The following is a 22,984-nucleotide window of genomic DNA, read 5'->3' as shown; positions in this document are numbered from 1 at the left end:
TAGCGAGTTCAAAGCCAGCCTCAGCAACAGCCAGGCGCTAAGCAACCCAGTGAGACCCTGTCTCTAAACAAAATAGGATTGGGAGTGTGGCTCAGTGGTCAAGTATCCCTGGGATCAATCCCTGGTGTCCCCCTCCCCCCCAAAAGGAGGAGGTGGGTCCCCAAGAAGTCATATTCAAAACAAATATTACTTGATCAAGATAGATAGGCTCCACACAGGGTGCTGGAGGCAAAGATGAATCTTCAAGGAAACACAGATTGGAAGAGAATCAGGCCATGAGGGCAACCATGTTTACAGTGGCTTCCTGGGCACAGGGCTCTGTGCCAGCAGCAATACCCATGTCATCACATTTCACCCTCAGGACCCCCCAGTGGCAGAGGCATTGCTAGTATCCCCCAGCGGCAGAAGAACAGAAGCTCAGGGAATAAGTGCCTTGCTCTGGTCACATAGCAGGGATCCTCTCCCTGACACCAACAGCTACTTGCCATTGGGTGTGAAAAGAGCTGAGAGGCAGGGACAACTATGACAGGAGAGAGTGTAGTCCCTGGGCCTGTGGAGTTGCTGATGGGGATGGCAAGGAAGAGCCCAGCACAAGGTCGAGGGCAGACTGACCCTCAGGGAGGTTGGATCCTGACAGGTTCTGGAACTCCCTAGGAGTGCCCAGAGAGCTGCAGCGGAACTCAAGGGCAGGAAGGGAGCCTCATAAAAAGCTGGTGTAGAGAGAGAGAGAGCGAGGGGGGGGGAGAGAGAAGGGGGAAAGACTGGTGCGCAGGGAAAGGCCTAAGTAACAGGTTACCCAATAGCAATCTGGCTAGTGAATGGAGGCAGCAGAGGCAGCAGGCCCAGCTCTGTCCACCAGAGGGCGCCCGGCACTTAGCAATGAAGCCAGCAAGGCATGGAGGGTGAGGACAGATAGAGCTAATTCACCACCTTGTAAGACCAGCAGCAAGAAATAAGCCCAGAAGGCCAAGGGGAGTCGAGATCGCTGTGTTTGCTCATCCTGAGATGATTATCAACTATTTCCTTCAATACTGAGAAAACCAAGCCATGTGACTTCCTGTCTCCATCCCCTCCCAACTTCCCTTGCAACTCTATTTTCCATCTCTCTGACTTGCTGTGACAAGGAGTCATATGGTAATGTGCCAGTAATCTCCAAATTCACCTAACTTGCTCTTTAATGATGCGCTATTTCAGTGTCTGTCATTTCCACTATCTATCTTCAGATCTGCCTGACCACCTGCCTCGGCTCTTATTTTTCACTCATTTTTTCCATCACCCCCTTTAGAAGTTTCCTATCACACTTTACAGCCTCCCTCTGCCAAGTCCAACAGCCCAAGTCCTGGCGTCCAAATCAATCACTTATTGTTCCTGCTGACACTTGATCATGGTGGCTCACTTCCTTAGATGAGTATTTAATTTGCTCAGTAATTTTTCCGGACAGCCTGCGACACCTTGACATGTACTATCTGGGACTCCTGAAGGAAGACCCTTTTCTCCCAAATATTTACATTTTCATGACAGACACCAGGAGATTCTAGCCTAGAATCATCTTAATTTCTCAGCCCTGGAGTTATTTGACCTCTGGAGTAAACCTGAACTAGGTGACAGCAGATCTAAGATTACAATCTCTGCTGAGGTTCTTTTACTTTCTCTCAAGAGGGGATGGAGATGTCTGAGGTCAGTTCCCATTGTAACCAGGCAGATTCTCCAAGGCTTTTTCACAGGGTCAAAGCCCCTGAGTGACCTGGCTTCCAGGAGTGGGATGAGTCCCAGGCAGCTCATCTCTCAAACTCTGAGTTCTTGGAATATTTTCCTCCTAACAGCACACGTTTCCCCTTTTGTATTGAATCACCGCTGGGATAAGCTCACTCTTAATTTTCTTCTGACCCTTGAGATTTCCTGTATAAAGGAAGTACCTTCATTAGTATTACTCTGCATTTAGGGTTCAACCCCCAGTACCAAAATAAAGAAGTTACTAGGAAAGAAAAATGTCTCTAGTACTTTACCTTATTTTTCAAATTTCCTGTGTCTGAATTTCCCTTACCAAAAGATCATATAATGGTGAAGAGAAGCAAGAACAAGGACCTGGGAGTGTGTTGTGTGTGCACAACTGCAGGCAATGGCTGCAGGCCTCTGGGTGGGCATGTGCAACCAGCCTGCTCCCCTGGGCCAGACAAGGTGACCGAACTAGCTTCCCACAGGGCCCAGCTGCAGGCCCTGCAGGGCTCCAGTGCTGGAACTATCTCTGTAGCAGCTCAGCCTCAGCAACTGGGCAGGAGCACCTCTCCCTCAGCCCTCCAATTTGGGAACTAGGGGGAGGGGACACAGAGCCCCCGTCAGGCCACTCACAGTGTACACCTTCCCTCCCAGGCCCAGTTCAGTTTGAGTCAGAAAAGGAATATAGCCTTTTTATTGACTACTTTAAGTAGAACAAACTAAATACATATTTAACAGTTTTGGTTCATTTATACAGTACATTAAATAAGTTATGCACAGAGTTAAGTAACAAAAGTTCCTATCAGAGTAAAATGACAAAGCACAGAAAAATCAGACTAACGCATTCTGCGGGTGGTTTCACATTCATGTCCCCCTTTGAAAATTGCGCTCTGCGGCTTAGTTTTCTACTTATTTACATTATCAGCTTTCTTTTATGGACGGAGCCTTTGTAGCCTTATCAGGAACTTGGAAAGCCATGTCAGTGGGCTGAAGGCCTCTTAGCCAAACAGCCCTTTCAACCATTCACCGAATGCTTATTGCTGCTTCTCTCTGCTGACTCCAAGACAGGGACGGGGCTGTCCCTGACAGACACCAGCCACACATGCCCTATTTGGTTTAAGCATCAATGAGAGTATACACTGGCAGCTGGAGGCCTGACCAGATGGGGGGTTCGTGGGAAGCGCCATTTTCTGTGGCTTGGAGGGGGCCTGCCCTCAGGCTTCCCAACCTTCTGGCTCATGATGGGAAAGGTCACCTGCTCCATCATCTTTGGAAATGAGCATGTCAATGCACCGGAGCAAAGAGGCCGGTAGTCAGCATTTTGGTTTCACAAGAACATCCTCAAGTGGGAAGGGGCCTGCCGAACAGCCGGCCCTGTTGCCCAGTTGGGCCCAGGCAGGGCTCTTCTCTGACAGCTGGCCATTTGGCCTGTGCTGGGACAGTCCTTCTGGCTTTTCTCACATTTGGTTCAAACATGCCGCCACCCAAGTAAAAACCATCCAAAAAACTGGCTTGGAATCCACAGCCTTTGAACCTTGGTTCTAGTTCAGTTATGAAGAAAGCCCCCAAGATGTATCGTACTGGTAATGCTTTATTCCATCCGTGGCCCTCTACAGTTTCCAGAACAAATGGCCATCTGGTGGTCCTTTATGCTCTCTCTGGACAACTCACTACCATACATTCCAATTATACTGTTGAATCTTCAAACACAATTGCTGAGATATCTTCCAGAATGACCCGAACCGATGTCTACAGCCTTGTGAGCAGTGACAGTTGGGGATCACTTCAACTTTGGGACAGGTTGTACAAAGAAAGCAACATGTAGATGTTTCTGTCTGGATGCTAAAGATGCACAGGTTGACACCAAGAAATGATGAATTCTAGGGGAACTGATGGGCAGATAGCAAAGGGTCCACACTGCAGAGGGGAGCAGTCAGTGCCAAGGGTAGACCTGAGGTTCCCAGATGTAGATATCCTGGCAGACACGACTCAGGGGTGCCCTAAGAATGATCCATCCACCCAATCTGAGCAGATGTGCTGAAATTTCAGCCCTGGAGCTGAAATTTGATCAGTACCAGCTCTAGAGGGTGGTTCACAGGGTGGACTGCCTATTCCTGGGCTTGAGTCATCTTCACGGTTGCATGGAGTCAGGACAGTGCAGGTGAAAGGGGACACAGAAAACAACTGAAGATAGAAACCCTGCCCTCAACTATCCCTTGGGACACTTAAGTCGGTTCCAAGCCAGGTATGGTGATGCACATCTATAATCCCAGTGACATGGGAGACTGAAGCAAGTTCAAGGCCAGACTTAGCAACTTGGTGAGGCCCTAAGCAAGTTAGGGAGACCCTATCTCAAAGTAAAAAATAAAAAGGGTTGGGGATGTGGTCAGTGATAAAGCATCCCTGGGTTCAATCTCAAGATACCCCCGCTCAAAAAAAAAAAAAAAAGTCGGCTCCTACTTTGGCCACATTTGGTGTTCTCTGGTTCCTGCAATCATTCTTTTGGCAAAGAACTCATCAGTGTCCCTCAGCAAGCGATGTTGAGCACTGGCCTTATGCTCTTTGCTTCTGGTTTCCATGATAAAATCAAAGAGCCTCTGACTGCCTTGCCCTGCCCACTTTTGTACCATCATCCCAGCCTCTTAGCCTGAGTAGAGGCCAGACCTCTGAGCAACCTCATTATACGGATACTACTTCTTTTAAATCCTAGTGGAGATGAGAAAGGTGGTGGTGGGGGGGGGCGCTTTATGCTCAACTCTAACCTGGGACCTGGACTCACATCTGTCCCCCCAGCCACCTACCTCATCCTAGGTTCTGCTCTTCCCCTCAATTAGGAAGTTGGATTAGAGAAAGGAAGTTCCCAGAGAAAGGGATTCCTTAAGTTTGAATAGTCCTGTACTGATGCCCTAGTGACTTGTGTGTGACACTGACCAGAATGAACATAGGGAATGGTCTGAGAACTGTGGTGCACAATTTTGCTCAGGTCTGCAGACAGGCTTCCACTATCACATGAGCAAAGCAGTCTAGAACAGCATTACAAAGACTTGGAAACAGGAACTGTCATTGAAACCAGAGCCCACAGAAGTAGGTCAGGCCCTACACCCCAAATCGACCTCAAGCCCTGATAAGTATTATATTTGTTTTGGCTCTTTATTCCAGCCAGTAAAAAACCTGAGCTACCCTGGCTAGTCTTGTTGCCAGTGAAGATTTTAAAAAGCTGTTTAGGTGTTCATCTAACTTATTTAAGGAAAATAACCTGAGGGCAGATCCAGTATATAATGTGAGATGCCCTCCTTCTACAACTGAGTTAGAGGCTCAAAGGTCTTTTCAGAAGATACCCCCTTTCTTATGGAAATGTGGGTGCACAATTTGAGGATTGACTCCATGCCTAGTAAAGCCAGGCTGCCCTGGCTGCTAGGGCTCCAGGAGGTAGAGGAGGTGGGGACACAGCCATACAGGCTGACAGAAAACAGGGGGTCTTATGTGGTCAAGGAGCGTGATTCTCTGTTGTTCTTTTTCTGAGTCTACCTTGCTTTATAGGATGGAAATCTAGGGATTTTAAAGGTGTCTTGTATTGAGTGTCTAAGACTGGTTAAGATGAATCAGGTGGGTTCTAAAGGAAGATGCCCCTCTATGCAAGAACACCACTGTGTCCATCCCTCTTCCTGCACTCTGTCTATGTGAAGGTGGTGATCTAACCCTGGCTCTCAAGCCAGCAGGAGCAGGGCTAACCACGTCACTCCAACTGATTCCACGGGACAGGACACTAGAGGCTCAAAGGTGCCAAGCAGGAGGGGCAGGCAAGGTCCTTGGGCTCCCGACAAAACCCAAATGGCAGAAGAGAACCTGTGAGGCAGTGGCCACCACTGTGAAAGGGATACAGGTAATGTCAATTTGGAGTGCCAGGAAGCAGGAAAACTCCTGGAGAAAGGAGGAAGAACGGGTCAGGCTTGCTTTCCTAGATGAGTCCCACACTCCACGAACCAGAGGGAAGGTACTGAACAGCTAAGGGAAGGTAAACTGAGACTGTGCCTGCTAATGACTCCATGGAGCAGGTCTGAAGGATTCCTTCAGGTCCAGGAGGGCTGCTCAGAGAAGACCAGGCCTTGGTGGGTGGGGCAAGTCCTACAAACACACCACAGCACATCCAGGGGGACAACTGTGGCCTAAAGGTGCCAAACAGAGCCCGTGGGCAGAAGATGCCCACAGCAGTCTGGACGTGTGTGGTCTGAGAGAGAAAAGGACATAGAACGAGACAACTGTGCAAACAGCCAGGCGAGGGCAGAAGGCTCTGCATTTCCAAGGGATGATCCACTCAGTGATTTGATGACAGGAGGTGGTCAACATGCTCAGAGAGAAAAGACTAACATGATGGAGTCTCATTCTCTCTTGGACAAATCCATGCGCTGGAAAATATTTTCTGCACAAGCAAAATCAAGAAAGAGGGAGAAAAATGGGTTCCAAAGTAAAGTAGCCAGCCAGGTTGGAAAATCTTGTCCAAAATGATCTGTGTTGCTTAGGGAAGATTTATTTATTTATTTTTATTATCATGGGTGCTCATATTAAAGTGGTGACTTCTTTCCTGTCATTTCTGAGCATCTTAAGTCTGAAAGCAGGGTTGAGAAGGGAGTCTCAAGTGATGCTTTTGGTATACCCAAGTGCCCATGAAGCCAATCAGTGTCGCCTTCTGAGGATGGAAAAGGGCTCAAAGAGCTACTCAGTGGGAGGGGGGAATCCTTCTCCTCCTCAGTCTGCTGCCAGGCTCGAGGTCTCTGCCATCTGAGGACCATGGACAGAGTGGGAGATAGTACATGGCAAGCTGCTGCCAGCCTGGCTGTCACATTCATCAGTCTGCTGACTCAAGGAGCTGGGGAAGTTGTGGCCTCCAAGGAGCCAAGCCAGCTTCAGCTGGGAAGGAACACACCATGAAAGCCCCCAGAAGAGGCAGCTCAGATGGGCTGCTTGTGTGCAGAGAATGGCACTCATTCTACCAGGACACAGATGCAAGTCCAAGACAGACCACGGAGTGCTGCTTGGATGTTTCCTGCTGCACTTCATTTCTTGCTGATGACCCAAGCTACTTATTCCAACAGCCAGGCCCTTTGGTGCAAGGGTTCTGTCATTCAGAGTGGTCATCAGAGAAGTGGAACTTGGGGTTTAGAGTCCATTGGTATCAATGGCTGTCACAGAGGCAGGAGTTGAGGAACGTGAGGTGGCTGCTGAGGTCTTGTCCAGGGCTGGGCTGGGCACACTGCAGTCAGCAGACCTGACCGAGGAGCCCCTCCCTCCAGGAAGCAGCGGCCGGCCCTGGCTGTGGGGACTCTGGCCATGCAGGCTCTGGCCACAGAGGCGGTGGTGCCGCTCCCAGTCCTTGTGCTGGCAGAAAGAGCCGCAGTACCGTGCGATATTGCAGCCACTGCATGTCTCACTGGCTTTGCGGCCACAGTTCCAGCAGTTCTGCAAGACACAGGTATCATCAGTTAGTGGTTGATGGGATCTTGGGGGATGGACTTGTCATGTCACTTTCTCCTGCATGACAGAGCAAGGGCTGTGGAGCCACACACTGTGGTTGAGTCCTGCCTCTGCTATCTGCATAACCATGGGACATATGCACCCCCTTTCCGAGCATCCTTCATCTGTAGAGCAAACAAACTTCCTTCTCATGGGGCCATGGGCAAAGTGAGGGCCTATGTGAAGACACTTTGATCAGTACCAGCTCTAGAGGGTGGTTCCCATCTTCTGCTTAAGGCACAGATTCTCTCTCTCGTTTCTCCCCTTCTTCTTTTTGGTGGTACAGGAGATTTAACCTGGAAGTTTTTTTTATTTGTTTATTTTTTGTGCTGCTGGGGATCGAACCCAGGGCCTGTGCATGTGAGGCAAGCACTCTACCAACTGAGCTATATCCCTATATCCCCAGCCTGGAAGTTGTTTTTAACTACTAAGCTACATCCCCAGCCTTTTTTATTTTGTGACAGGCTCTTGCTAAGTTGCTGAGGCTAGACCTGAACCTGCAATCCTGCCTCAGCCTCCCAAGCCACCGAGATTACATGCATGCACCATCATGCCCAGCAATACTGTTTTTTTTTTTTTTTTTTAAAAACCAAAGACTAGTGTATAAGCCAAACTGATCTTAAAAAGTCACCTGGGAGGTGGCTGTGCTACTTCCAATTTTGTTCTCTGCCTTGCCTGTCTTCCCTTCACTGCTGTGTCTCTTTACAGACTGGGCTAGGATCATGGGAAAGTTAAAAGCCCAGTCTTGGGGCCACTCAGCACTCAGGGCTCTGTAAGTCTAACTTACAGCATCTTCTTATTACTTCCTGTACTTTCTCAGAGTGGGCAGGTGTGACCAGGATTCAGTAGAACCCCTGGGGAGACTGTACCAGTATTAATTTTATTACTGAGGATATGAGCCAAGTGAGGCTTGGGGAAGGCTGAAGCAGTGCCAAGAAGCAGGAATAGAATCAGTCCCTACACAGACAACCTAACGTCTCCCCACTCAGCTCAGAGGGAGGAATGCATGGGAATAAACCTGGCCACAATGCAGGCCCCAGTGCTGCGGCCTTTCTTTCCTGTAGGCTCCCTAAGATTCACCAGTGACACGTCAATGTTCTGCAGGACCTACTGCTAAGAGAAAAGCTTTACGGCAATGACCAGGTGAAGCTATCAGCCAGCGTTCCTGCCCACGAAACCAAGACTGGGAGAAGCCAATCTCCAGGCTGGCTGTGAAACTACTTACGCAATAATCATCCCTACCTCCAAATGAAATCAGGATGTCTGACCTGAGTACAAAACAGGCAACAGGGCAAAAATGGATGCTGGGGTCTCCTTGACCACCTTGTATGTTGTACAAATGAGAAAAACGAGGGCCAGACTTTCTAAGGTTACAAATGATCAAGGGGCTATGCAAAGTCTGGAACCTGGACCTCCTGATACTCCATGTATGAATCTGGTTTCAAAGCACATTAGAAAAGACTGTCGATGCCCTGCTAACACAGGCTTCCCAGGAAACACACTGTAGGGAATGTCAAAACTTGCCAACACCAACACCAGAGGACCAAAATAGGGAACAGATGTAATTCTTAGGTTACATTTACAGACCCTCAAGCAAACTGTGTTCCAGACAATTTCCTACTATGGAGTCCAACAGGCTGACTCCCAAAAATCCTTTGGCTGAATGTTGTCACTTGTGGGGAAGAACCCAGCTGCTGCCTCATAAGCTGCCACCAGCAGGATGGGCAAGCCTCTTCTTCCTCGGTCCACAAGGACATCTCAGAACTGGATCAGAGTATTAAACCTCTGGTACTTTCATCTTGGCTGCCATTATTTTTGAAAAAGCTTTTGAAATACAGAAGGTTTATGAAAGACAGAAAAACGAAGAACACAGCCTCCCACAGAGGCATGCTCACAGACGTGCAGAACAACAGAGTGTCAGAGCAGCCAGGGGTGACAAGGACAGTTTCCCGTTTTCTTTCCCTTGTTGGGCTTGTCCCTGAATTGACTAAGAGGGGTTTATTTTTTTTAAGATATGAGACAAACTCAGGTGTGGTGCTGCGTGACGACTCAGCAGACTGAGGCAGGAGGACAGCTTGAGCCCAGGAGTTTGAGCCAGGCTGGGCTCAAGACCGTAATGAAACAACAACAAAAAGAGCCAGGCGAGGTAGACATAAGGCAGTGATCCCAACAACCTGGGAGGCTGAGGCAGCAGGATAGAAAGTTTGAAGCCAGCCTCACATCTTAGTGAGACCTTGTCTCAAAATAAAAAACATAAAGGGTTGGGGATATAGTTCAGTGGTAAAACACCTTGGGTTCAACCTCCAGTGTAAAAACAAAAAACAAACAAACAACACACATACACACATACAAAACCCCAAAACAAAAAAAACCCCAAATCTTATTGTAGTCACCCTTCAAATCAGCTTCAGCTATAGCTTTGAGGCAAGAAGCTGATTCTTAAGGATACACTGCAAGTGTGAAGAAAGCTGGGACTGGAGCTCAGGGCTCCTAACCTCTAGGACTTAGCCAAATTATGCTCTGTGGTTAATGGGGCAAGGTTATAAACCTTCCAAGTTACTGGTCATGGAAATCATAAATATGATTCCAGAATTTCCACTGTCAAATGGGGGCTATCACTTATGTCAGCATTACTCCAAGTGAGGGCCAGGGTCCACAAAAACCACCTGGTGCTTTCCAGAAGCCGTGGAACCTCCCTGACCTTACTGCGATCCTCACAGGGGAAAGAATTCCCCATTTTACTGTTGCCTGCTAGCCCATTATGTTTTCCAGGAGACCCAGGCTGGGAATAGAACATGTCCTATGGTACAGACAAGGGGACCTCTCATTTGTCCCTTCAACCTAAGGCACTATAGGGAAGCTGTGCTGTGTGAGCCGTCAAAGCTTACATACTAATGACACAACAAAGTCCTTTCTACCTGCACAGTGCTACCAGGCCAACAGGAAGGCGCTACTATATCCACTGTACACAGAAGGAAGCTCACTCTTAAGGGTACACTGCTAGTGTGAAGGAAGCTGGGACTGGAGCTCAGGGCTCCTAACCTCTAGTCTGCTTCCTCATACCAACCAGTTTCTCACAAGGTAAAAGAGAAGGTACAGATACTTGATAAACTTTAAGGAGAATTTTCTGGGATGAAGTCCCAAGAGAATTGGCCTTTCTGGTCAGTGAAAACTCACCCAAAGCTTAGGCCCTCTATTCCCCTCCTATTTTGGAAAGCAAGTTTGCTGGGACAGAAGCTGCTCTACCCCTCACCTACAGGCCACTCTGTGAGTTGTTTAAGAGTATAGCTTCTTAAAAGCACAACCCTCTAAATGGACAGCTGGGATTATAGCTAGGCCGTCCAGACTCAGAATCCATGTTCTTAGCCAAAAGCCACATTCCGTCTTTGGAGACAGACACAGTTAAGGATAAACATAGATATAAAAGTAGATAAATACGGGCAGATGTATATATTGATATAAATAGTTAAGGATACAGAATTAAACACAGGGAACAGAAATAAATATTATCGCTCAAGAATCATTCTATAGAAAAAGTAGGAGTGGGGAAGGAAAAGAGAGAGGTTTACAGGAACTATATTCTCATACTTGGTATCTTCACTATAAGAGAACCAGAAGGCTTTTTACTCCTTTTGCCGCAGTGACAAGACAGTTAGGCATTTTCATTCCCACAGTGCAATGCTGGGCCTTGCTACACTGAATTGGAACATTTAAATAAACAAAAAAGTACTTTAATTTAAAACCACTTTTGGGACTGTTAAGTTTCTGCCATACCACCCCTCCCTTTTTTTCATGTTTGTCCTTGTTACACAGAAGCATCACCAAGTTGTAGGCTGTAAGTCCTGGGCACTGGGCAAGTCTGCCCAATCTGTCACTTCCATCCATAATAAGTTTTATTTATAAAAAACTAGATTCAAGTAGAACCTGCCCTTTCTTACCCCTGTACTTATCCTCAGCACTGTGGGTGTCAGTTATATTCCCTGAGCCACTGCTGCATCTACAGATTATGGGATTCAATAATACCTACCTTCCATGCTCACAGTGAGGACCAAAAAGAAAACACACTTACATGGCTGGGTTTCTGACACCCAGTCAGTCCACTCAAGTCAGTTATCATTATCAAGCAATGACACAAACTCTACCCTTAGGATAAGTTTTCAAAACTTAAAGTAACTATAATGAGGTTTTGTGTGTGTGTGTGTGTGTGTGTGTGTGTAAATACAATACAATAATTTAAAGTGAATAAATAAACAGAAATAAAACTGTTCTGGTATTGCCTAAAAATTCTAGTCTTGTCCACAAGTGAACTCTGTCTTCCTGCCCAGCAATTGAGGCAGGCAGAGCTGCTCCCCGAAATGCCCAGCCCCAGGCCCTAACAGAGCGCTGACCTCGGTCGACTCTTCCTGCTCGTTGATGACGAGGAAGGCGTCCTCCGCAGCCTGTCGTTTGACGTCCGCTATGGTCTGCTCCATTCGCGCTCTCTCTGTTGCAATCACTTCAAAGGCTTTTTGCTCAGCCTCAGCCACGGCCTTCTGTACTTCTGACATGGCCTGAATTTTCACCTTATTCACAGCTTCTTCTAGAAGAAAGTCACAGTAAAATCAACTGGTCAAGAAATCTTTCCCCCCACCCCACAGCATTTCCAAAGATGAAGCAGAGACAAGATGCACGGGGTAAACACATGGCATATGTAGGTATATTCATTCTTACAATCACTTGTCCATTCATGCAATAATTTTTTGGGTGTGCATATGGAGGTACCTACTGTGGCGGGTTTGGGGATACAAAGGAGACAGAACATTGTCCACACCTCAGAACTGTTTTTCTTATCAAGTATAATGGTGGCTAAGGTGCCATCATGTATGTCAGTATGAAAGGCTAGAAGGAGAAAAGTGGGAGGGAAGGATCAAAAAAACACGCTCTGCCCAGGACAGTGGCACACGCCTGAAATACTAGCAACTTGGAAGGCTGAGGCAGGAAGATCACAAGTTTCAAGGCCACCTTCAGCAACTTAGCAAGACCCTGTCTCAAAAAATAAAAAGGGGCTGGAGATGTACTTCAGTGGTATATTGAACCCTGGGGGTTCAATCCCCAGTATCAACGCCCCACTCTCAAAGTGCTCTGGTTGAGATGGCAGGTGGAAATGAGATTTTGGAAAGTTTTGCATGCCTTACTTGGCCTTATTTTCTAAAGGAAATGTGAACCCCTTAAAGGATTCTCTGCAACTGGCAGGTTGTGGCAGTCATCCAGTTGATAGAGCAAGTGGCACCCAGGAAGGGAAGAGCCAAAGGTTGGTAGCACTAAAGGGTCTAGAAGTGGAGGTAAAAGAGATGGGAGTGTTATACAATGAAATGGGTGATATGTAAGAAGCTGGTGTGGAGGCAAATGAGATGGTTTGATGTGTCTCTGGAGAGCCAGGTATAAATGACCAGGAGGCAGAGTTGTTGACATGATATTGAGCACCACAGAGAAACAAGCTGAAGATACAGATCTAAGTAGACTGCCCTAGGCTTCTAAACCCTGTCCAGTCACCATCAGGCCACCTGGTGACTTCCTCCCATCTCCACTACCCTGGCTTGGTTTCCATAAGTGGACACTCCAAATGACATATGTTCTATGCATCTGAGCCTCAATCTCCAATGTGAATGTGAATGACCTTCCACACGCATGAGTCCACAGACTACACAACTGCTTTCTGAGTGGTACAGGTTGTTCCATCATGGTCCACTTTGAGAAAAAGGAAATTGAACTCCGTAAAGTCGCAAAACCCTTGGCTATCTGCACAACTCCTGCACTATGTATACCTTGTAGTCACCTGCCATTGCCACCGTGAACCTCTGGACTGCTCTGATGCCAAATGCCCTTAACTGTCCACACCCCACTTCACAGAGAACAAGAACTTTGGCCAGGTGCAGGCCTGTAGTCCCAGCAGCTCCGGAAGCTGAGGCAGAAGGATCGTGAGTTCAAAGCCAGCCTCAGCAACAGCGAGGCACTAAGTAATCAGTGAGACCCTGTCTCTAAATAAAATACTAAAGAGGGCTGGGGATGTGGCTCAGTGGTTGAGTGTCCCTGAGTTCAATCCCCAGTAACCCTCCCCAACCAAAAAGGGAACAAGAACTTTGGGTTACTTCCCCCAACTTAGCCCTCTTTCAGCAGGAAGCAGCTTGGAGATGTTGGCATCTATTTTTCCATAGAAATGGAATGTAGAAATTGACAGGAAATATAATAGTGATTCACTTTATGCTCTGAATATAGCCCTTATGGCTCTGCCACTGTGACTTATTTTTAAAATGGACCTGTTCTTTCTTTTCTTCTCTCCCTGCTCCTCTCTAATCTTTCCCCATCCCTAATCTCAAGGGAAATAGGATTACTGTTCTTCCCCTCCTAGACAGATTTATCTGTCCTTGAGTACACACCCACCATAGGAATGAAGTAATCCAGACTTTGGGGATGGCACCAGAAGATCTCAGAAACTGGTAATTTTCCAAATTAACCAGTGAATTATAAGTCCAACAGAGAACACATTCGTCACCGATCAACAGCGGTAACATCCCCACTGGCTTTTTCCCATAGGGACTTTAGGTGCTTTGGAGAGGTTCTCTCTCTCTCTCTTTTTTTTTTTTTGGTACTTGTCTATGGACAGAATGCTTTATTTAATTTTCTTTATTTTTATGTGGTGCTAAGGATTGAACCCAGTGCCTCACACATGCCAGGAAAGTGCTCTGCCATGGAGCTATATCCCCATCCCAGGTTGTCCTCTGAATGCAGCCTTAACACGCAGCTCCAGCTCCTGTAATGGCTGCTCTCCAAAGTATAGCTTCTTTTTAAAAAATATGGGGAAGTGCTAGAGTAATCGAGAACACATGGAATGCAGCCTTTGAGTAACCTCTTTAGTTCTTTGGATGAGCAGAATCACAACATCTGGGACAGGAGTCCCTGTTTCTCCTTTGCTAGCAAAGCAATAAACCTCTTTCCTTAACAAACAAACAAAAAGACTACATAACTTAGATGCCTAAGGAAATCCTTCCATGGTCATCTTTCTCTTATGATTATCTTCATTTCCCACAACTATATCCCACTTATTATGACGGTGATATACATTTTCCCATTTCCAATTGCATGAAATTTTCTAAATCATTTTAAATTTTTATTTTGTTGTGGTATCAAACTATAAGTTAACTATAAGTGAATAGATATTTTGGCATTTTCCATATTCAGGTTGCCTCAAGAATCTACAAAAAACACTCTTTTTGGTAGGGGATGGAGGGTGTATCACTGAACAACACCCCATAAAAACAGTTTCTTTATCACTTACAATTTGTGTTTAGTCTGGATAATTTGCTTTTGGAAGGAAACATTCAAAAGCATGGGAGTGAAGAATCAGCATGTAATAACTGTTGGTAACATTTGACCATTTGACTTTTTATATAAAAACTGAGGAATTATCTCGAAAATTTTGTCTATAACTGGGCGTTAAGGATTTTGGGTGCTAATTTATTGGGATTCATTTATCATGCACATTCTTGCTTACTGAGGAAAAAATTTTACAGTAAGTTGATCTGTATTTGCCATAGCATAATCTGTCTGTCTACTCATATCTTTTGTCCATTTGGTTTTTTTTGGTACCAGGGATTGAACCCAAGGTCACTTAACAGCTAAGCCCCATCCCAGGCCCTTTTTTTTTGTATTTTTTATTTAGAGATAGGGTCTTACTGAGTTCCTAAGGGCCTAAATTGCTGCAGCTGGCTTTGAACTCAAGATCCTCCTGCCTCAGCCTCCCAAGCTGCTGGGATTACAGGCAAGTGCCACCACCCCTGGCCTTTGTCCATTTTTTTATTATCTGAAGAACAGAGAGATTAAAGGGCTGCTCCAAGAGCAACATTGAGTGAATGTGGCAGCAGTGTGAACACACTGTGTGATGCTAGCAAGGAGATCAGGCAGAAATGAATTCAATTTATATCAAAAGGGTGGGAAGAGCTCATTATTTCATGCCTCAGAGTAATCCAACAGAAAGGTGAGAAAGAACCTGGAGGGAGCTATCCCAAACCCCTGACCTGCAAAGAAACATGACAGGCAGCCCAGGACAAAGTGGAGGGGGGAAGAAGCAAGAGCCATGAGCTCCACCAGGGGAAGTTTCTAGACAACCAGACAGCCAGTCACCAACCTTTCCCCCAGTGTGTGTTCCCTGCTTATACAAACTAGTGAGTTCATGCAGGCTCTAAGCAGATAGACACATACCTGTTTTCTTCCAAAACTCCACAGGTACGTATCCTGTTCCTGGTCTACTACTGAATTCCCGCTGAGAATCTACAAAAGAAAGATAAAGAATATAGGGTCAGAAGCTCTTTTAATCAGCAGTTTCATTTTATGAAACATACACAATTTTTTTTTTTTTTGGTGGTGATGGGGATCAAACTCAGGGCATCATGTGAGCTATCACTACCTCTAAGCTATCACTCGGAGCCCTGAAACAGATTTTTATTAGACTTTTCATTCATTAGACTCAAAATGTATTGCCTTAGTCCAAAAAAATTTCTGATAAAGGAAAATCAGATTATGAAATAATATCAAATATTAATAGTATTTAATAAACAGTGAGATGATAAGCCCACAGATATATGTACATTTGTCTCTGTGTCTCCATTTTCTATTTAACTCTCTCCCCTTGTGCACACACAGGTCTCTAGCTCTGATTTGTAGATGTCAGGAAGGATAGCTTCAGTTTCTTGGCAACTCAGAAGGTGGTTTCCTTTTAAAGTTTCTTAAAATGCTTGTGAACTAAACTAAGGGAAGGAAAAAATAAACAAGTAGTAAAGAAAATACACAGAGGGGGCTGGGCTGGGGTTCAGTGGCAGGGCGCTTGCCTAGCATGTTGTGAGGCACTGGGTTCCATCCTTAGCATCACATAAAAATAAACAAATAAAGGCATTCTATCCATTTATGGCTACAAAAAAATTTTTTTCAAAAGAAAATATAGAGAGCTGGGGATGAAGGCACACACCCGTGATCCTAGCTACTCAGTTTGCTGAGGCAGGAGGATCAAGCTTGAGGACAGCCCTCGCAACTTAGTGAGACCCTGTCTCAAAATTTAAAATAAAGAGAAGAAAGAAAAGGTGCAGGTCTAAAATAGTGCTAAGCCCAAAAGACACCCCTGTGATTCATTAGGAAGGACATGGGTAGAGGGTGACTCATCACAGAGTGTTTGCCTAGCACATGTGAGGCACTAGGTTAAATTCTTAACACTGCATAAAAATAAGTAAAAGCATTCTGTCTACATATATTTTTGGTGGTATGGGTGATTGAAACTGGAGGATTGGGGGGGGGGGCGCGATTACTACTGAGCTATATCCTTACTTCCCAGTCCAGGTACTTCACCACTGAGCCACATCCCCAGCCCTTTTTATTTTGAGACAGGGTCTCACCAAATTGCTTAGGACCTCACTTAAAAAAAAGTGTTCTAATTAATTTAATGCTGTCAACAAGCGACCATTATTATTTTCTTTGAGCTTTAAAAAATGTATAGTGTGGTAGCAAACACCTGTTATCTGAGCTACGCAGGAGGCTGAGGCAGGAGGACTCCAAGTTCAAGGCCAGCCTGGACCCAGTCTCAATATAAAAAATAGAGCCGGAGATGGTGGCACATACCTGTAATCCCAGTGGCTCAGGACACTGAGGCAGGATGATCCCAAATTCAAAATCAGCCTCAGCAATTTAGTGAGGTCCTAAGCAACTCAGACCCCGTTTCAAAATAAAAATATAAAAAGGGCTAGGGATGTGGCTCAGTGGTTAAGTGCCCTTGGGTTCAATCCCTGGTACCAAAATAAATGAATGAATGAATAAATAAAATAAAGACTGAGGATATAGTAGCTCAGCAGCAGGGCACCCCTGGCTAACCCCCTAGATGTATAGGACAGAGGATCTCTAGATCAGTGATAAGAGAACTTATCGGAGCCCTAGGTTTAGTGTCCTGTGCAAAGGGGATGGGATAAAATAAATCTAAAATTTGCCATTTTTAAAACTGAGGTGAGTTGGGTGTGGTGACACACACCTGTAATCCCAGCAGCCGGGGAGGCTGAGGCAGGAGGATCAAAACTAGTCTCAGTAACTTAGCAAGACCCTGTCTTTAAATAAAAAATAAAAAGGGTTTGGAATGTGGATCAGTGGTTAAGCGCCCCTGGATTCAATCCCTGGTTCTAAAAACTACCACCAACAAAAAAAACATAGTTGATTGGTTACTGGGGATTGAGTCCAGGGCACTCTACTACTGAGCTTCATCCCCAGTTCTTTTATTTTACTTTGAGACAGACTTGCCAAGTGGCCAAGACTGGCCTGAAACTTGCAATCCTCTTGCTTTTCGTCTCCTGAGTAGCTGGAATTACAGGTGTGTACCACAATACCAGGATAAGTATAGAACTATGTTAAAATGACTTTCTTCAGAAGTGATTACAAATGAATAGTCTGTGCCCCTACCCCAATACTGGTTCAACCTAGATCTCTCAGATCTTGGCTAATTTTTGGAATTACTTCAATTAGTACTCTATCTTCTTGGCCTTTTTTTTTTTTTTTAAAGATTTATTTATTTTTATGTGGTGCAGAGAATTGAACCAGTGCCTCAACATCTTAGCAAGCGCTCTACCACTGAGCCACAACACCAGCCCTCTGCCTCTTTTGTACACTCATTCTGGAACTTGTGACTTGGAGTATGAGTTGAGTAGTTCTTCTAACATTCTTTTTTTCCTCGATGAATGATAATAATAATTTCTTTAAGTTTTCTTTTCTCTGAAGAACTGCTATCAACTGCCACTTTTGTCTTATTACTTCGTTTCTATCTTTCATATTAGAGGCTCACTTCTGGAGCCTGCTCACCCTTAACTCCTCATGCATGCCACTAAAAAGTTACATGGGTCAAGCATGGTGGTGAACGCCTAGAATCCCAGGGACTCTGAAGGCTGAGGTAGGAGGATAGCAAGTTTGAGGTCAGCCTCAGAAACTTGGTGAGATCCTGTCTCAAAATAGAAAAATAATAAAGCCTGGGAATTTGGCTCATTGGCTCCCCTGGGTTTAATCCCCAGTACCAAAAAAGTTACAAAAAGTGGCTGAGACTATCTACTATGGTCTTAACTATAGGCAATTATCCAATCTTGCCTGATTACTGGTCTCATTGAACAGATATATTCAGATTCTTGGGTCCCTGAACCCTTTAAGGAAGGACCTGTAGAAAATACACAGGCTGACACTCATTTTGAGGAAAAACTGATAGCAAGACTCATTTCTGTCCTTCAACCCTGCCCCCCCCCCCCCAGTCAAGGGAGAATGTGAGCTATCTCAAGAGTGAGCTTTGGGGGTAAAGCAAGGAATACATATACACATTGAAGGGAGACCATGAGTCGCCTCCAGAGGGAGAAAGAGCCTAAAATTTTTTAAAATTGAAAATTATTAGATGGTTCACAAGTTCATAAAAACATTAGTGTGAAATTTAATGAAAAATCGGCAGGTAAACCAAAGCAATGTGTAAAAATGATGCCAGATAGACTGGCAACCCTGTCCTTACAACTGCTGACAAGACACATTAAGAGCGCACTAGCTATGTCTTCTCCATTAATGTCAGAGGAAACCACTCATCTTACTTTTGTAAGAATTTTCTTCTTCATGATTTTTGCACTTATTTATGTATCCTTAGGTAAATTATCAAAATAAATCACTTGTTAGAACAAAATTGTTCCTGAAAATACTGTGAATCTCAAAGTTTTCAGATGAGAGATATGTGTTTTATTTCATTTATTTATTTTTGGAGTGCTCTATCACTAAAAATATTCCCAGCCCTTTTTATGTTTTTCATCTTGAGACAGGACCTCCCATGAGTTGCCAAGGATGGACTTGAACTTGTGATCCTCCAGTCTCAGTCTCCCAACTTTCTGGGATTACACTTGGTTAAATTGGTTCCAATTCTTATTTTTTGAGAGGAAAATATTAGTAATAATGATGACAGGATACAGATTTAAATTAGGACCACCCCAGGTAAAACTGAAAATATAGTCAATCTAGCTAGAAGGAGGAGTATTGGTAATGCACAGCAAGCAATGTTTAGACACCACCAAGACGTGAAATTCTGGCTTGAGAACACCACCTCTCAGGACTGTGGCCACTCTGCTCTCTACATCAGCTCATGTGCACACACACACACTCACTTACTGATAGAAGGCATGTGGTTTGGAAGGTGAATTTCAGCAGTTTCTGCAAGTTGTTATCATGAATATTTTTAAGGGTGTAGATGGTGAGGGAGACCCAAGGGTTAGATTTGTCTGTTTTTGATGTTTTTATCAAAGGAATCACACAAGTACAAATATTCTGATATCTTTCTGTGCTACACATACACGTAATGGTGCTATAATCCACGGCTGGATCAAGAGATAGGGCTGCTGGTGGGGTGGGAGAGTGGGCTCTTTTAGCCACTGAGCATTTGGACACACGATATTAATTCTGGCTCTGTCTCAGCAAGTTGCAGTCTTTTTGAGACTAACAGCTGTCTTCTCTGGAATGTGCTAGGTCTGTCATAAGAAATTTGTTCTCCCCGATGACATTTGGGAACTTAAAAGTGGGTGGGTGGGTAAAGAGTGTGATCACAGATGGCCTGTCATTTAGCTGTGCCTGTGGATAGGGTACCTTTTCAGTTACTGGGTGAAAGTAAAGGAACATTTTGGGGGATAACTCTGGCTTCTTAAATATTATTTTTGAGAGAAGAACTATCTTGTCTCTGCTGCTTCAGGCTGGGAAAACGTGAGATGGGACAATCCAGTTTGGTATAGCCAAACCTTTTGTGGAAGGCTACCAGGAAGTGGTTGATAGTTTTATTTTCCTGAATAAGGTACTGGGGAAAAGAGGAGGCAAAATGAGGCGAACACTTTCTAGGTTACTCTGAGAAATAAAAGTGATGGCACGAGAATACAGTTGTTATTATGATATGCACACAAGAATAACTCTGTTCTTCCCCCACTTTTGTTAGAGCTGGCCATAAGGAAATTCTCTAGACCACCTTGTCTGATAATTGGTTAGTAGATACTCCTCATTCTACAGAGGTCCTGCCCCATGCCCTGAAGGAAGAGCTGCTGCAAAGAAGACAAGGATGTTGGAGAAGGAGTTGCTGGGTTTCCCCACCCAGTCCACTGGCATTAGATACACAATGAAGACTTCATAAACCCCCAAGGGTCAGGGCTAAGAGAACTTCAGAACACATTCAGTTAGCCAGACATGTGGAGATTGCTGAAAGATGGCAGGTCTGGAGAAGGCATGCAAACTCTGTGTCCCTTCCCCCATATCCTTCCTTATATGTCACTTCATCTGTATCCTCTGTAATATACTTTATAAGAAATCTGTTCCCCCGAATTCCACAAGCCACCCATCCAAATAAAAGAATCCAAGCAGGGAATTGTGGGAAGCTTGGTTTATATCCAAGGGGTCAGAAGCATGGGTAAAGCAACCTGGGGCCTGTTCCCGGCATGTAAGGCTGAGGTGATACAAGTTGGGGACTGAGCTCCCAACATGTGGTACCTGACAGTACCTCCAGGTAGACAGTGTCAGAACTGAATTGGACTGGAGGACAGTCAGTGGGTCTCCACTGCTGCAGGACCGCTTTTTTGCTGATGGGGAGAAATCTTTTGTGGTGATTGTAGTGTGAAGAGCACAAGAAGGAAAAAGACAGTTTTTCCTGACAGGATAGTACATTCAGCAAGCCTGAATTTAACAACCACTCTTTGATCATTCTCGTGTGTGTGTGTGTGTGTGTGTGTGTGTGTGTGTGTGTGTGTGTGTGGTATGGGAAGGGGGAAAAGAACAAAATAAAAAATATTCTCATTCTCTGAGGAAGAATGAACATTCTTAGAATATGACAAGTACCAGCACTTCACATATTTTTTCCTTTACTCTTCATAGTCACCCAATTCTCCCTAACTCCACAGTGTAGTACCACTTTTCTTTAAAGTAGAACAGATCTGGCATATTAGGTGGAATCCAAAGGCTGATGTTTACTCTGAGTTCCGTCAGACTCTGCCCTTACCACTGCTGAGTGAATCTGCACTCCCAGGGCTGTGCTGCCTGGAGACCAACTCAGTCCCTGTTTTCCTCATCTCTGTGTTTTCATTAAATCGTCTTTTCCAGTAGTTGAGTTCTTCACGGTCAGATTCCTGGCAGCGCCTCAGAACTGCCATGGAGCGCCTTGTTTTCTCTACCATTTCCATAATGCAATTCAGGGCCTGACCGAGAGAGAAAGTAAGGCTGAGATGAGGAAATTCAAACAATGTACACTGAAAATTGAGGACAGACAAACACAATATATATATCCTTACACATTTATGTGGGATTGGTTCCAGGAACCCAGTGGATACCAAACGCCATAGACATTCAAGTCTTTTATATAAAATAGGGTTGTATTTGCATAATCTATGCATATCCTCCCATATATCTTAAATTAACTCTAGACTACTTATAAATACCTAATCCAATATGAATGTGATGTAAATAGTTGTTATACTATGAATACACAAGGCCTACAGCACAAAACACATAATTTAAGTACTGTCACATGTTGCTTAACGATAGGGACATGTTCTGAGAAATATGTAATTGGGCAATTCTGTTGTGTGAACATCATGGAGTATACTTCCATAGACTAAGACAGTTACAACCTCCCTAGGTGACATATCTTGTGGGAAGATGATCATAAATGTTGTAAGTCGTTGACTGAAATATCAATATGCAGCAGATATTGTATTACTTTTTTGGATTTAAAAAAAACTGTTTTTTGGGTTCTTCCAAGTTGAAGTAACCATACAATCTCATTATAACATGAAGCTTTAAAAACTGATTAAACCATATTAAGTCTCTGCCTAAATAAATAGTCATCTGATAAAACTAGAGATTTCTATAATAATATAATGAGACACAAGGATCAGCAACAATGATTGCTCAAGGAGAAAAAAACTATAATATGCCCACTTCAAACAGGCACTACACATTTTATTCCCTTTTTAAGGCAGGAAAATTCTTCCAAAGGGAAAAAGAACCCAAGCTTACATTCTGTACACTACTAATTATTGTTTGTATTTGGAGGAGTTCCATTTATTTAATTAACACTTTCTATATGTCCGGCCCTATAGTAACCATGTTATATATTGGTAAAACCCTACTGTGAATTCAAATAAAGCTGAATTCTTTTATGTATATATAAAAACTAAGGCTAACAAAGGTAAAACAATTTACTGAGCTGAAGAAGGCAGGAAGAGGGAAAAACTGGAACGTAAACTCATAAGCCTATGCTTCAACCATTTTCTATATGATCACCTGGTTCATAAACTGAAGAGATCATCCTACCAAGAGCTGAGTGTGACTCCGTAGCTCTCCAGCTGAGGGAGTAGTGGAGAGTTTTAATTAAAAGAAAGGATCTCATGGCTCTCATTATATTCACTTCAAGCATACATGAACTGTCGGTAGTATTAAGAATTAACGGTAATAAAAAGTTAGGGAACTTAAACATGCTAAGCTTCTTACATGGTCAAGATGTTTCCATTCATCAGCCCATTCCCTTTCTGTCAAACGGTGGTCTACCAACTCATCCTGATAGCCTCCATTTAGACCTATTAGAAAATAAAGAATAATATGAAGAGTGGGAAGAATACAGTAGAATTAAATTCTGCCAAGTAAACATACACAATCTTAAAAACTTTAATATCATAAACATGAAAAAATACTCCGCACTTACAAG

The 22,984-nt window shown here is 44.4% G+C and overlaps 1 protein-coding gene across 3 annotated transcripts in view; it reads right to left on the bottom strand.

The window, feature by feature from the left end:
* Positions 1-2,392: 2,392 nt before the first annotated feature.
* Positions 2,393-22,984, bottom strand: part of Cbfa2t2 (CBFA2/RUNX1 partner transcriptional co-repressor 2) — a 152,729-nt gene continuing 132,137 nt past the window's right edge. For 2 of the 3 annotated variants that reach the window (XM_027945352.2, XM_071608846.1), the window contains 5 exons: positions 22,771-22,856; positions 21,281-21,476; positions 15,466-15,534; positions 11,616-11,806; positions 2,393-7,173 (listed from right to left, as the gene is read on the bottom strand). In XM_027945352.2, coding sequence (XP_027801153.1) covers positions 6,874-7,173; positions 11,616-11,806; positions 15,466-15,534; positions 21,281-21,476; positions 22,771-22,856 — 842 coding nt within the window. In that variant the 3' untranslated portion in view covers positions 2,393-6,873. The remainder of the gene's footprint in view (positions 7,174-11,615; positions 11,807-15,465; positions 15,535-21,280; positions 21,477-22,770; positions 22,857-22,984) is intronic. The other variant, XM_071608845.1, reaches the window with a different exon arrangement.

The sequence above is a fragment of the Marmota flaviventris genome, chromosome 2, assembly GCF_047511675.1.
Source record: "Marmota flaviventris isolate mMarFla1 chromosome 2, mMarFla1.hap1, whole genome shotgun sequence".
NCBI lineage: Eukaryota > Metazoa > Chordata > Mammalia > Rodentia > Sciuridae > Marmota > Marmota flaviventris.
This window is presented reverse-complemented; position numbering and strand designations above follow the sequence as displayed.